The sequence below is a fragment of the Melospiza melodia genome, chromosome 8, assembly GCF_035770615.1.
Source record: "Melospiza melodia melodia isolate bMelMel2 chromosome 8, bMelMel2.pri, whole genome shotgun sequence".
In the NCBI taxonomy this organism is placed as follows: domain Eukaryota; kingdom Metazoa; phylum Chordata; class Aves; order Passeriformes; family Passerellidae; genus Melospiza; species Melospiza melodia.
In genome coordinates this window covers 25,752,548-25,768,689 of record NC_086201.1, presented here as the reverse complement: position 1 = coordinate 25,768,689, position 16,142 = coordinate 25,752,548, and the positions used below count along the sequence as shown (strand labels likewise).

Here is a 16,142-nt window from a genome sequence, read left to right as displayed (position 1 = left end):
GTTCATTATTCTCCCTCCACATATTATCCCTTTCTACCTGGCTTTTCTTTTTGGCAGCAAACTCAGTCACTGCAGTCAAGAGATATATTCCTGTAATCATCTAATGCATTTTTGCTCTTCTGCTGAATCTGTAGATGAAGGGAAAACATTATTAATAAAATTTAGAGTGCTGAGGATTGTGCACCGTTAAACTCTATGCCGGTACTATTTGTGTGTGGTGATAGGAGGCAGATTTGTCCTTATTCCCCCAGTTAATTGTTAGAAGCTTTTAGAGTGACAGTGCCTGTTCTTTTACCCCACTCTGCCATACTGCTGTTTTTCATTCTTTTCTCATTCTCAGGCCTCTTTGCTACCACCTACTGCAGAGGTCACCTCAAGCAAGCACTGAAACATGAGCCCAAAACTGCCTTTAGCCATTTAGGCAGGCTTTTAAAGATGTGCCTTCCTGAGCCAGGGTTCCAGCTGGAGAACAGTTTCTCTGTATTTGAACTGCTACCCTTTACTGCACTCCCCATTATCGACAGAAGCTGTGGCCACTCTCTCAGATATGCTGCCTTGTTAGGTTTTAAGGAGCTGATTGGAGCTGTTTTAACAACACTGATGTAGCACAGATCCTGTGCCTGTTGTTCAGAGCTGAAGGCTCTATCTTGGCAAGCAGAGCATGGAAGGGGTGATTCAGATAGCAGAGGGGGATGATGTTCACACGGTCTGGCTGCAGTTCCCTTCCAAGACTGATTTTAGATGTGCTTATGTCTCTCACCTTCTGATCAATGTCAAAGGAGTATTAGTGTCCTCTGTGTATAAGTAAATTTTATAACAAAAGAGGTAAGATGAGATTCTCTTCTCCTGCTGTCCCAGCCCTATCCCAACACCATGCAGCCCACAGATCACATTGTTAGTCATAGCTGGCAAACTACCACTGCTTTGAGTAACATCATATGTACTGCAAGTGGTGTGTGGCTTTGTGGCAGCAGGAAAGAAAGGAGAAAAGGCTAAAGTGTGGAAAGCACCCCAGGAAAGTCCTTAGTGCCTTCTGGATGCCAGGGTTATCCTGGTTGTTAGCATTCCCCAGGAATTTTGCTCTTCAGAAACACAGGCTAGGGTTGTTTCTCACACAGTGCAAGCCCTCAGCACTTCAAGGGTAGTGGCACTTGCTGGTTCTGGATAAATTGGTGTTTAGGAGACAGCAGCTTAGTGCCAGACTGTTGGGATGCATTTTCCTCTCTGCATATGTGCACACGTGCTCATGGTTTCCTTGTGGATAGCAAGCTGAGAGTGCACTTAGCTGGAATGAACACATCCCACAGTGGAAAATCCACAGCTGGTAGGAAAGATGGCTGAGCAATATATTCTCTCTCATTGTACTTACCTTCCCTTTTTCCTCCTTCAGAGCCTTCAGTGCCAAGCAGTATTGTGTTGCTAAGGAGATAGAGCAAAAAGAGAAAGGAAGGAATCATGTCTGGGAGCAGGGAATTTGTGTATTACACATCCCTGTATGAGTTTTATAATTAGAGTGTCTTATTCTAGCATAAACTGTTCTTTCTAGGAAGAGCTAGACTGAGGGGGGATGACAGAGAAGGCTGTGAGAGCCCACGTGTGATGTGCAGAGCTGGTCTGGAACTGAAAGAGGTGTAGAGCCAGAGGTGCAAAGCAAATTCTTATGCCATGGGCAGGACTCGAGAACAGCAAGCCCCTGTTCCTTGATTTCTGAAGAGTAGTTTCCTTTGACAGCTTATCCTGTGGAGCCTCTTCCACTGCTGCCTCTAGTCCCAGAAAGAAAAAAAAAAGAAGTGTGTCCGGTAATCAACAGGCTTTCTGACAATGTGATTTAGCTGCAAAAATTTTCTATGGACTGTTTTACAGTGGAAAATAAATATCCACATCCAGCAACCTTACCAAGAGATAGAACTAATCAAATTAGTCAGTGGGAGAATGTGAAGAATTAGTATTGTACCACTTTATTAGCTATAAACTAGCAAATATGGCACCATTTTATTACCTATAAAAATATTATGGGTGCTAATATGGTAGTTACTGATGTGAAGCAATGTACTGAATCTATAATTTTAACAGATCTGGCTATGCTGTGATTCAGCATACACTTTCCTGGGCTGCATCTGTAAAAGAGACAACTGGAGAGGAAAAGCTGTGCTTGGGTGGGGGTCTTATGACTAGTCCTAGACTGAAGTGCCAGCTGGTGCATGTCTTTTTGGCAGCCACTCAAGCTGTTGTTTTGTTTTGGCAGCCCTTGTAGCCAGAGCATGCTGCTTTCTCAGTTTAAGACTGATGAGAGAGACGTTGGTCCAAGGATGTATTTTGTCACTCTAGGGCTAGAAAATTCTAGCTGTGCAGAGCCTGCTGTGGTGAAAGCCCAGTGTCCATGTCAGATTCCCATGTGCCTTGCTGTGCCTCATGTAGGACCCTGGGGGAATGCCTCCTCCATCCTATTTTGAAGTCTCATTTTTGCCTTTCTGAAGGTATTAACTCCCTTGTAAGCCCTGCAAGTAGAGAAGAGATGACTTGAGCAGAGCTATGCTCATTGCTCATTCACAGAAGTAAATGACTTTTCTTGTGGAAAAGAAAAAGATGTTATAAGGTTTCTTTGTCCTAAAAATGTACCACTTGATCACTCATCTCTGTGTGTAACGTGCAGTGGAATACTTCAGCAGGACAGAAAAGGTCCCCTAACTATTTAAAATAGTTTCATTTTCATAGTTCTCTTTCTCAGCCTTTCTGTGCTTAGGGTGTTTATCCTTTGAGTGTTTAGATTGACTGTTCTTTTTTTTTATCTATCATTATTGGCTTTTTGGGGGGGTTGTTCAGTTTGTTCTTCTGTTTCTTCTTTCTGAAAACTACAAAACACTCAACTACTGCTTTTTTAAAAATACTCTCAGCACCCATATATGAGCTATCTTGATTCTTACAATAAGCCATTTGGATATTCTTCAGACCATTATTGGTGGCTGCTTTATACTCTAGTTCTGTGGAGCATTGAAAAGACATGCCAGGCAAATCAGTTCTGTAAGTAGCTTTTCCTGGTGTTCTTGGAGCCTACAGACCCAGGTTACTCAAAAGCCACAGGTATATGGGGGTTGGTGTGGTATTTGTAGTAAATGTTTTTAAAATAAAAAAGTATCTTGTGGCTTAAGGTGGAAAGAAGGTAAGCCATAATTTGCAGGGAACTTGAAAACCTCCTGATTTTAAATGCTCAGCTGAAGTTTCCAGCAGAAGTTTAATTTCTGAGTGTGTCTGAGTCCTGCCACTGTGACAGGCTCCATTTTAGAGCTGTGGGGTAGCAGCCAGAACCACTGCCTGCTTCTCCTGTGGTTTGCTGCTGGTGCTGTAGTATCTTAAATGGCACTGTGATGGTGCTTTCAATCCCATAGCTAATGGCCATGGAGTCTGTCTCATCAGGATCCAGCTACATGTTCAGAATGACAAAACATTAGATTTTATTATGAGATGGAAAAGTCTTTGTGGATAAAGAACAGAAGTTAAAATCTCAAGTCCTGGCTTTCTTTTTTTCCCCCTGGTTTTACCACACCTGTGTGATTTACAACTTCCTTGCCTTCTCTGTCTTTCAATTCTCACTCTTACAAAATAGGCATAATATCTTCTGTCAACATCCTTCAGGGAGATAATATTCATCAGAATCAACATATTGCCATCCAGATTCCCAACTGAGAGGAAGGGAGAGATATGAACCCAAATGGATTGTCAGCCTCCAAGCTCTGAGACAGATTTCCTTCCAGTTTGGAGTTAGAAATGAGAATAATTCAGTTTTCAAAACTAGCATCATTCTTTGGTGCTTTTTGCAAGGAGTGGGCACTTGAGAAAGCTGGTATTTTTAAAAATGGTGTTGCTGAATGAAAGTGATTTGTTTTATTTATTTTTTAATATGCAAACACATGCATACTAAATATTTGGTTTTATAGTACAGCTGCATAGATGAGCACTCTTCCCTGATATCTGACTCAGTGAAAGAAGTGAGAGGGAGAGGAACAGGGAAGGTATAAAAGTCATCTCTTTAGGTGCTGAAGAGCCAGGGTAGTTGCCTATCTGTGGTCACAGAGGTCGATCACACAGGCTTTGGTGGGGATCCATGGATAGCTCAAGGAATGTCTCTAAACTGGGATATGTATTTTCTCCTGTACATAACAAGGAAGGAGCAGAAACCCTGTTTTCCAAAGTCCTGTACTTATTTCATTTCCTGCTTGCTTTATGTTGCAGGTGTTTTTCCAGGTCGGATCACCTCGCCCTCCACATGAAGAGACACATCTAAATATCAGCCAGCTTGGCATGGATGTCATCTGGGCTAAGTGTTGTGAGATGAAAGTGGAACTCAAGTTACAACGTGCTACCTTACAGGAGAAGAGACCTTGATCCCGTGTAACCCTCTGTACAGGGACCACATGCTCACAGTGTCATGCTCCAGTTACACTTCAGTACCTTCATTGGTTCTTTCATGCCTTGCCCCAGCTGGATGGGAGAAGATGCAGGCGAGGAAATGGTGTAGAGGTGAAGTCAGTGAAAAAGAACAATTACTTACAGTACTTCATCCCTCTTGGATTTGTTTCCTGATTTTGCGAGTGGAAATCAAAGAAAACAGAAGAGGCTTCCCTGCAGGTGGACGGCAGTAAGAGGGGCTTATCTAACTTGCTTCTCAGTGCAACTCAGGAGAAGAATATGTCGTCTTGAAGTTGCATTCTTGTAGCACTAACTTTCTTTTTAAATAGATGGGGGGAAAACAATGACCTAGAAAACCAAATCCCAGTTTGGTAGCCAAAATTAACCTCTTGGTTTTTTTGTTCTTTCTCTGAGAATTCCTAATTTTCAGTGCATCAGACTTCTCACAGACACTTTGACCTGTCTTGGTTTCGGTTCTTCTTCCCAGAACTGAGCTTTTGAGATCCTTTTAAGTCAATACCAGTGGCCTTAATGGCAGTAGACTGTGGAGTGACACTTGTGACACAGACATCCTCTTTTTGGCCTGAGTTTATGTAGACTTCATGGAGGATTATATTTTTGTTGGTTGTTTTTATTTTAATTTTTTTTTGGCAATTGCACAACATATGCACTAGGGACTCTGGAAGCTGCTGCCATGATGGCTAAGTAGCCAAGGGATAAACCCCTGAGATACAGCACCTAATATCTCTGTAAGCCTCACCTTATTGCCATAGCTAGGACTTCTTGTTTATTTTTTGAACAAAAAAACTTTAAAAGCTTGTTTGGAAGCTTAAACCTTTTTTCTCTTTTCTCCACAAACAAGTGATCTTCAGAACTCCTTGTCTTCACCTGGATATCAGTCTGGGACTGGCCACACAGGCATGACTACAGGATTCTTTCCACATCATGTGAGCAGATTAGCCACAACCCACAATGATTTAGTGGAGAATTATGTTGCTTTTTCTTGCAGTTCTTCTATTAACCAATTTAAAACATTAGCCTTTTGTTTCTGTAAAGAGCACCTGCAGACGTTTTAATTTAAATCTGTTTGTTGAGCCTCTTACACACAAAAAACAACCCCCAAGCCAAAAATCCTACTCCAGTCTCTGAGTAGGAAATCAAGAACCTCTTCCAAGTACAATGGCTTCATTCAGCGTTAGCCTGTTAAAGAAAATATCAAAGTCCTGCTTTTCTGTTCATCAAGTTGATGCTGTAGCCCACTCCTATATGAAAAAATGTAACCATGTGAGCGGTGAAGGAAGGGATTGGATTTTACATACAGCAGTGAGGCATTTCCAAATGATTGGTCCAAAGTATTACTAACCTAGAGGTCCATTTTGGCCTACGGTGTGAATCATCAAGGAGAAGTGGAGGTCTCATGCTCACCCTTCCGTCATATTGATAATTTGATTTCTTTGGCTCAAAGTGGATTAAAGTCTTCATTACAAAAGGAAAAAAAAAAAAAACTAAAAAAATGTATTGCCATAACTTGTATTTGAACCTATTTGGCACTGGCCCTGACTCCAAAGACTGCATTTAGGACCATGAAAATGGCCTATGCAAGCAGGCAGGCGGTCATTAGGTTGTATATTTTGTATATTCTCGGACCATCCCTACAAGATGTGTCTAGAAATGAAACAAAATAGCGCGTGGTCCACAAATGGTTGCTGCTCTTTTATAATGTATTAGCCAACTGCCCTTCTTTGACTGTTTTGACTCATTGACTGTTAAATATTTCCCTTAATTTATGTTTTGGGAGGTAAAATTGTACTCTAAGGGGAAAAAAGAGCAAACAAGAAACTCAATAGATGTTTTTAAGAGCCGTCACCGGGATCCTTGGCACTTGAATTCTCAGCATTTTGCAACCTTTGGTTCCAGTGAGAGATTGAATTTATTCAAAAGATGCTGGTTTTCCTCACAGTTTTCACAAAACACTGTGACTGTCAACTGAACACTTTGGGGACAGGGGGGAAATACGATGTCTGGCCCATATGGCATGAAATATGGACCAAAATCTAACCATCTTTTAGGGGCAATGATGTAATATTCATGATAAGAGCATGAGAGAGAGTGAAAGAAAGTCAGACAGAAAGAGAGAGAAGAAAAAATTGAATTTATTCCAAAGATTTAAAACTAACTATACTCTATATGTGTATATATATATGCTTATATATATATATATGTATACATTTAAAAATTGCAGAGCACTGCTTGCTGACAATCTCGTATTTCTCTACTTCTGTATTTGCATACTTCTTATGGCCATTCCACCCAGCTGTTCCACTGGGACTGAGGGCCCTAGAATCCAGTTTGTGTTGGAACAAATAGAGCATCCTGCCAGATCACAGAATCACAGAGTGTCCTGAGTTGTAAGGGACCCACAAGGATCATCAAGTCCAACTTCTGGCCCTGCGCAGGACATCCCAAGAATCCCACCATGTGCCTGAGAGTGTTGTCCAAATGCTCCTTGAGCTCTGGCTGGCTTGGGGCTGTGACCACTTACCTGGGGAACCTTTTCTGGTGTCTGACCACCTTCTGGGTGAAGAACCTTTTCCTAATGTCCAGCCTGAACCTCCCCTGACACAGCTTCATCTCATTCCCTTGGATCCTGTCACTGGTCACCAGAGAGCAGAGATTGGTGCTGCCCCTCTGCTGCCCCTCAGGAAGATGTCTAATGGGAACTGAAACCTCAGCTGTGTGAAACTGTAGAGCATCCAGTGAGTGCATTAGATAAAAAAAAAGTATAATAGAATCTTAGAATTTCTTTACCATAGTGTCCTAAAATTTATGCTCTCAAATTCTCCACTAGGATATTCATTGGCTGTGAACCTGCATAAATATCCTCCTTTGCTCTCTGAACACAGCTGCCTTTAGGCGTGCTATCAGTAGTATACAAACCTTAATTATTAAGTGATGGTTTAAGCACCAGGCTCTATTTAAATTGGAAAAAGTCAAGCAAGACTGTTTTTTAGTTCCAGTTGTCATTTACAGTCTTGTTGTCATCTTATTTAAATATACCAGAACAAGGGCCCCAAGGGAAAAAAATGCTGAAATATATCTTTACTTTGTTCAAAAGGCAGGCCTACATCTAAATCCTGGATCCAAATAGCTTAAAAAACATAGAAAAAAGGGGTGTAAAAGGCGGATTCCAAATTTCTCAGGCTTTGTAGCAGGTCTTCAACTCTGAAGCCAAAATGTGAGCTTTGAAACCACCTCTTATGTTTGAAAAGGGTGATATTTTTCAGCTGTATATATGGTGTACCCAGTCAATCTCTTGACTTTAGTTTTTGGGTGCTCATATGCAAGTGTTGTAGTCATTATTAAAATTCTGAACCATAACTTTGGTATTTTATAGAAGGAGTCTCCATTTTGGAAAGGCATAAAGAGTGACACATTCCAGGATTGGTTTTTTTTGCAATGACAAGTTTTGTTTCTTTGCGGATATTTTAAGCTGTACACTTCAAACTTGTGTAGTCTGTCATAGTTAGTTCCTTTTTGGGCCTGTGTCTCCTTGCTAAAGTTGTACAGTTGTTCTCTCTCTGTAAATTATGAGTAGAATCAGACTAAAGAGGAAAGGCTCTGTGTAAGGCTTCTTGAAAGCAAACCCATAAATTTGGTGACAGTTGAGGACAGTTATCCAGCTGTAGAAAGGAGAAGCTTTACCTTGTTTCCTTCAATGTGAGATTTATGCCTATTTGCAAAAGAGGAGCCATTATAAGAAAATCAGATAGTGGTTTCCAAGGTTATGGAACTATAGGATGAAAACAGATTGACCTAAAAGTCTCCCAAAATAGTGTACACAGAGGAAGCAACTAAAATAAATGTGAGTTTTTGTGATTAGCTAAATAATATTTTGGATCAGAACAGTCAATCATAGTATCCTGCATGTGGAAAGGGGCCTCCAGAGGCCATCTTAGCCAACCTCCAACTTGAGCTGGTTGCTCATGACTGTATTCAGCTGAGTTTTAAATATCCTCAAGAATGGAAATTCTGCAATCTGTCTGTCCAAGCTGTTCCAATATTTAACCAATTTCATGGTAAAAAAAACAAAAAACATCCAAAAATCTTTGTGTCAAGTAGGAATTTTTCATGTTCAAACATGTTTTCAGGCCTCTTCCACTGTGCACCTCCAAGAAGAGTCTGGCTACTTCTCTAGTCTTGGTTAGGTATTTGGAGATAGCAATAAGATCTACACTTACCCTTCTCTTCCTAAGGCTGCATCATGTCTCTCAGCCTCTCTTCATCCATCACGTGTTCCACTGCCTCTGTGGTGAATCTTTGCTAGACTTGCTCCCATATGTCTATCATTTTCGTGACTGGGGAGACCAAGACAGAATATTCCAGGTCAAGATATGCTTTGTATGTGACAGTGTTGATAAAATATATTTATTCTGGATTTTTCCATTATCTGAGACAACTTAAAGTCAAGATTCTATTTTGAAAACTGACCAATAAAAATAATTTAGGAAGCACTGTTATAATTAGTTTTCTAATCAAATTTGCCAAATCTGTGCATAAAAATATGTTTATAAAAATAGACTTCTGTACCACCAGCTTGAGCCCTGGCTAGCAAGATTCAGTTTTTCTCAACATGATCATTGATGGTTCACTTTGAACTAAAAAATATATTGTTTCATTTGTACTGTATCAAATATGAAGACACATGATGCTGTATTTTAGTCACTTCTTACACTAAAACTGCACTTCAGTGCATCTTTGTTCTGTTTGGTTTTCCCCTTAGGAGATAAAGAGCAACATAAAATATCAGATATATTTTATAGAGATTGGTCTAAAAGTGGATGGCAGAATCCAGAGTATTTTTCATTATCTCTGAGTTGTTCTTTTTCAGTAGCTAGTACTCAGTCTAGACAATTACATTACCTGGCTAAACTAGCAACTGAAGTGAAATTCTAGATTCTTTCAGTGTCTTGGACGAGGCAGTCTGATCTCACTAAACAAAGAGTTGAATGTTGGATTTGGTGACCTCCAGAAGTACCTTCCAATATTATTTTTTCTGTATTTCTATGATTTGTTTCACAGCTTTTACTTATTAAATATTTTCTGGTTCTACTTCTTCATAGTCTTGTGCTGATGAAACAGACTGTAGGGCAGATCTGTAGGTTTTTTCTCGAATTCTAAGAGTTTCATCCTTGTTAAACTTTATAAAGTTTCTTCATGAGGGAGACCTAGAGAGGAAGAAATCTTAAAAGAACCCAAATCCTTAGCAAACCAGTTTGAAGCAATATCCTACCTTGATATGTATCAGAGCCAGATATTATGGAAACAAGTTTGCTAGACTGGAAGACCCATGTGATGTCTCAGAAATGGTTTCCAGGACCTGAAATCTAAGCCAACATATTCCTACAAGGGTGAACACTTTTTTTTCATTCATTCTTATTTTCCTCAGACTTTTTGGAATTGCTGTTTTTCTTGGGGTAGCACATTTTCACTTAATGCATGGGAAGCACTGACCAAACACAGACAGGGAAGAAGAATCTGAATATCTGAGTGCAAGAGGATCCCTCAGTCCTTGCTTTCAGAATTGTTTTAACTTCAGGCATAAAAAAGTTACTAATCACCAGGGTGTGCAGCTAAAATGGAGTTGATCAATATGATTGTTGCAGTGACTGAGTATACCTTAGTTGTGACCTTTCTGATAGCTACAGAATCAGGCTTTCTCCCTCATTTTTATCTGACCCTAGACAGTTTGGGATTTGTATCTAATATAAAGGTTGCTCCTCTATTTAACACACTGTTTGTCTGTATACAAAAGAGGTGGTAATTGGAATTTTTGGAAAAGCTGATGAAGTCCAACTTCCTTAAGTGTTTCCCTTCCTCTTCTCTTAATGTATGTCAAAATCTTTAAATTAAAAAAAAAAAAAAAAGAGGAAAACATTGTAAATAATTTAATGTTACAAGGCCAGCACTCAGTGGATCAAGGGCTTTTACTCTTGATTTCATTCAGGACTTGGCACATTCTGTCATTCCATCCAGTGAGACTGTTTTTGAGCTTTCATATCCTGGGCAATGCTCTAACCCAGAACTTCTAAACTACTTTTTGCTGATTTCAGATAGAATTGCACTTGTAAAGATATCTACATACCAAGAAAGAAAAACAATGCTTGACAGTAACTATTTAACTTTGTCTTGAAAAAACAGAAATATTTTTCTCCCAACATTGACAAGTCTTGCCTGTCTTTCATTAGCATTTAAACTACACTTTAATGAATGATCTTTTCCAGATCAAGCTTGGATATTTTTCTTCCTTTTGTCGCACTTGAGTCTCTTTTTATTAATAGTTTAGGGATGACTACTGCAGTCTTTCTCCTCCACAGCTCTGCACAGGCTTCAGTTGCAAGATTTAGCATTGTGAGGACTGTAGGATCTGGCCTACCAGGTACTAAGATCTGTGTTGTAAAGCTGAGAATTTCCTCCTCCCTTAGAGGAAGAAGTCTTGAGAATACTTGTGCTATATAAGTTATATATATAATGGTATAGTTGTATATATAAATTATATGCATAACAATGTTGAGATGGGGAGTAGACTGCCTTTATCACCTCAAGAATGAGTTTCCCTACCTGAAAACTTTCAAATGCAGGTGTCATTTTAGAAACAGGGTTTTATAGTTTTCCTTAATGCTTGTTGATGGCATTTTTGGTGTAATAATTGAAGTTGGAATCTGTGATTTTCAAAATGAAAGCTTTGATTACTTTTTATTTTTAAGTGCTTTGGTCCTAACTTCTATATACTGCCAGAAAACAGGTTCTCCACCCTGTCTCTGTGTGGGTGTGGATGTACAACAGTACACTGTATATACCTACACAGAAGAGCAAACTGAGCTACTGACTTACAGTTTGTAGTAGCCAACTGTGCCTATTGCTTTCATTTAAGGAGGGCACTTGCTGTTGCCACTGCATTTTAGGAATCATGTCAGCTTCTGTAGGAAAGTTTTCAACAGTGCTGGGAAATACATGTTGCTGTGTACTGTGAATGAGTAGGCTGCAAATTTGGGGATTGGGAGGGGAGGTGGGAAGGGAGGGGGATGAGGGCTTCGCATGTACACACTAAATGGAACTAGAATGGACAGAAACATGGGAATTTTAGCCTTTATTGTTGGGCTGTCGGGGAAATGAAAAGCTAACATGCAGTCCTTGGAAGGCCTGAATGGCTGAAGGGCTGATCTTTATGTTTTGCAACATATGTTTTACCCATCACTCTGTATTTAAATCCCCAGACCTGTCAGATTCTGGAAGTAGATCAAAAACTGGTTTAAACACTACTTTGTTACCAAGGCCATGTCTCTACCAGGGAAGCTGTCCTACATTAAAATCAGTCTAGCTAAATCACTTTGTAGCTGCACCTGTTATGTGATCGCCTGGATCAAGTTTGCATTGGCATCCTATGCAGTTAAGCTGAAGTGTGAGAAATGCTTCAACTAATTAAGATACCTCTACAGGAAGGTTCTTGCACCAGTTTAAGTACCTGGTTTTGAAATCACTGCATATAAACCATAAGAGCTTTTCTCTTAGAAACAAGGCCTTAGTTTGGCATGTCTGCTCATCTAGTTGAAAAAATAATAATGCAGGCTGAGATTTTTTTTTTTTTTTTTTTTTTTTTGCTTTTCAAAGTAACCTGTTTTCCCTTTTGTTCTTTGAAACTTTTCTTACTCTCTACCACACATTAGATTTTTGTTTGGGGAAATTTTGTTTAACAACAAAAACAACAAAATGTATGAATGCTCCCTATTAAAAAAAAAAACCAAAAAAAAAAAACGAAAACAAAAAAACAAACAACATTGCTTGAAGGACTTTCATTTTGCACTATAATTTTTCTTTTACCAGATGTGTCTGACAAGTGCATTTCGGAGATGCCCTCGGTCACGTTCTCTCAGGCCTACTCTGGTATTTCTAATATATCACAGAAGTACCCAATCTTGTAGCCCTCAGTTCTGCCTTTTTTTGACATTTTATTTTTTTTAAGCTTTTTATATATATATATATATATATAAATATATTACTTTGTCAGTTTTTTTGCTGTACAAAAAGTCTTAAGATTTAAAAATATTATTTGTATTATATGATGGTGGTATGTTAATGTTACAAAATTATTAATGAAGAAAAAATTTATTTTTGTTACTGGTCTGTTTCATAATTCTTTTTTAAATTGGTATATTGTAAGATATCTATGCAAAAATGTTATGTGACGCATTTTTATTTAAGAATGTAATATGTGTAATAAACTGTAGAATGTGTTTGGCCCAACAGTGTTTACTGTGCCTTGTACATTATTTCTTTATGAAAACTTCTGTGAAGAGTGAAAATGGCTTTTGGAATTAAGGCTATGGGCCTGTAAACAGTTATTGACATAAAAATACAACTTCTAAGTGTGCTTTAGCCCATCAGAATAATATTTCTGGATTTCAGTAATTTATTTTTAATGTATTTTGTAACAGTTCCAGTGTTGCTTATATTCATGCTGTTTCACATGTTGCTTTCGGAATAGGTGCTCAGGAAGTTCTTGTTCTTAAAAGCTGACCGAATTTGGCTTGTAATCCTGCTTCTTTTGGAGTTAGTGATTTCTGTTATTTGATAGTTTACACTTGTTGAAGATTTCAGCCAGTATTATTTTTTGTAAAAGACATAGAAAACAGTTGTGTTTCATTTTCCATGCTGAGCAGGTCTAGACTCTGAGGCTCCTGAGAGCTTGTGCTGCGCTCTGCTCCGTGTGTCAGGCTCTCTCCCAGGAGTGCAGCACTGTTCTCTTTCCCCGCCTCAGTCATTTACTGGCCCTCGTTAATGTCTGCACAACTGCAAGCACAATTGAGTCCACCTGGATGCTCAAGTACTAAAAATGTATTTAGGCAGTAAAACCAGTTATTTTGAGCACAATTACTTTGCAGTGTCATGACATAAAATGAAATTACTTTTTCAAGACAGGCCAATATCCCTTTAGGTTTTTGCTGCCTTGTGCTCACACACTGCAGCAGGACATTCTGTAGGGCCCATCTGATGCCAGCTGGCTGACATCAGATTTAATTTCTGGGACAACATGCCTCACTTGCCCTGTTGGGGAACCTGCTAGGATTGTTTATGTCAGACAGAGGGTAGGATTCCCCTCCTGACACCTGCATCTAGAAGTCAGATGATCACTCTAGGCTACCCATTTATACTTCCTCTGTAGCTAATGAAGAGAGACATATCCAGAGGTAACTCACTCCAGGGGATGAGCTGAAGGCAAAAGGAACTGGGGTGTTGTTAAGCATTTCTGAAAAACCGTATGGTCAAGTTGGAAGACAGTGAAGAAGTGATGCCCATGGCTGCTTTGGTTGCTGAGGTTGTACCAGGTGTTTAGTGATGGATGTAATTTGTAGTGTTTGGGTATATGTTAATAAACAGCTCTTGAGCACTGAAAAAGGGCTCAGCACAGGTCCAGATTTTGGGTTTGTGTTACAAATGGTCAAAACTGGATCATGTTCTGTCTGCTTCAGTGTGACAGTGGCATCCTGGTGTCACAGAATTTGAATGATTGAGAAGTTGTCATAGCTGAAAAAAATGATCTCTATTATGGATCAATTGGTATGATGTAGGTATGAATGGAGTTATGTTTGACAGAATTATTTCTGCAAATAGAATTTTCACATTATAACTTTTTTCCCTTTTAAAGACAAGGTCTAGGTTCCTTTAATTTCTCTTTTCCTTGAAAACTTCTGGAAGCTTTTAGCATCTCACCTACCTTGATCTGTCTGACAGTTACATATGTCTGTACATCTAGACAAAAATACTTCTAGTGTAATTTAGTCCTTTGCTCTCCACCTGTGAGAGGAACATCCAAAGACTTTTTGAAGGGCAGCACAGTGTGAAACCCAGCTGGAGGGATGATTATCAATTACAGGTAAGCATTCAACCTGGTTGTTTTCCAGGAAGTTTCAGAAAATACGATGCTTTGCTATCAAACACATCCTCTTAGAGGCAAGTAGGTTGTTAATCTGCAGGAGTAGCTGTCAGACACTCCCTGGGCTGGAGGCCAGGGAAAGGACAGAAAGTGAATGAACTCCTCCTCGTTGAAATTTTTCAGTAGCACACAGTCACACACCTTGGGCAACTCCTGATATTGGGTACAGAGTTTTCTGAGGAAAGAAAAATTCATTTACTTCTAGGGCTAAACTGTACTTGATCCTTCTGTTGAGCTCACCTGATGCAAACTCACCGTGTGCAAACTTAGCACGACATAGAGTCATAGAATAGGTTGGGCTGAAAGGCACCTTAAAGATCACCTGGTTCCAGTCCCCCTGCTGTGGGAGAGGATGTCACCCACTAGGTCAGGTCACTCAGAGCCCCATCCAGCCTGTCCTGAACACTTCCAGGCATCCAGATGGGGTGTCCAGGCCTCCCCCAGCAACCTGCTCCAGTGCTTCACCACCCTCTGAGTAAAGAATTTCTTCCTAATACCTAATCTAAGCCTGCTCAATTTTAGTTTAAAACCATTACTGCTTGACCTGTCACTGTCTGCCTGTATGAAAAGTCCCACCATGCTTTTTATGAGTCCTTTTAAGGTACTAAAAGGCTGCAGTGAGGTCTCCCCCAAAGTATTTTCTTTTCCATGCTGAACAACCCCAGGTCTCTCAGGTTTTTCTCTCCTCTTTTTTTTTCATTTTTTTTAAATTATGATTTTTATTTTTGACTTTACTCACCTTTTTCCAATGAATGTAAACAAGGAGAGAAACATTAAATGTGAATGAAAGCAAAGGTTTACCTCCAGAATCATGTTGTTTTACTGTTTTTTACAAATATTTGTAATACTTCTGGGTTTAATTGGTTTTTTAGGATGTCAGTTTTGATATGAAATAAACATTTTTCATTAACAGTTACTGACCAGCTGGCTGGAAATCTTTCCAAAGGCCTAGTCACAAGCCATATCTACTGACTGAGAGCTTGAGTGCCTCATCATGTGCCTGCCTCTGTGGTACTGAGAGCTAACAAAGGTCATGGCAACAATTACTTCCAGGGGCCTTCTGTGTCCATGGCTGGTCCATGGACTTCACTTTTCTGGAAATCTCTTGCCTGAAATCATAACAGCCACATCCTCTTTTCACAGAGCCTTCCTCATGTACCTCTGTGCATGGTTTCAGATTCATTATCTGCTTCTGTTCTGTCAGTTTAATGTTCTCTGATGAGAGGCAATAAAACTGAGCAAGACAAAGATGCTGCAGCTAATTAGTCTTGAGGTTAAAATTCTTCAGGGCTTTGAATACTCTTCCAAACTCAGTCAAATTTACCTTTATCTGCTGAATTTCTGCTGGGCTTTTTGGAGGTGCAGACTGAACAAAAGTACCTCAAACAGGTAGGGCAAGAATTCAGCTTGAGATTCCCCAGTAACATAGAGTGTGGAAGCTGGGAAGCAGAGTCCCACTCCAAACAAATATTTGCCTTCCGGTTTGAAGATCTTATCTAGTGTTTCTAATTTACTGAGGTAATCAGGAGGCCCTTCTCCTCTCAGGATTCAGTCTAGCTGATGTCATGAAACCTAGGACTAGTACTAAGCCCACAAGTAAAGAGAAGTGTAGTTGAGTGATGATACCATTTTAAAAGTGTTTTGGAATATTAAGGAAGCATCTTTGAGAAATGGGAACTTTCCTGCCCTTCAACAAAAGCTTCTTACCCTTGCAAAATAAATACAAGTTCCTAAAATTCATCAA

At 39.6% G+C, this 16,142-nt stretch overlaps 1 protein-coding gene across 2 annotated transcripts in view; it reads left to right on the top strand.

Annotated features, from left to right (window-relative positions):
* Nucleotides 1-12,219, top strand: part of KLF7 (KLF transcription factor 7) — a 65,349-nt gene extending 53,130 nt beyond the window's left edge. For both annotated transcript variants that reach the window (XM_063162353.1, XM_063162352.1), the window contains one exon: nucleotides 4,231-12,219. In XM_063162353.1, the coding sequence (XP_063018423.1) occupies nucleotides 4,231-4,282 (52 nt within the window). In that variant the 3' untranslated portion in view covers nucleotides 4,283-12,219. The remainder of the gene's footprint in view (nucleotides 1-4,230) is intronic.
* The last annotated feature ends 3,923 nt before the right edge of the window (nucleotides 12,220-16,142 follow it).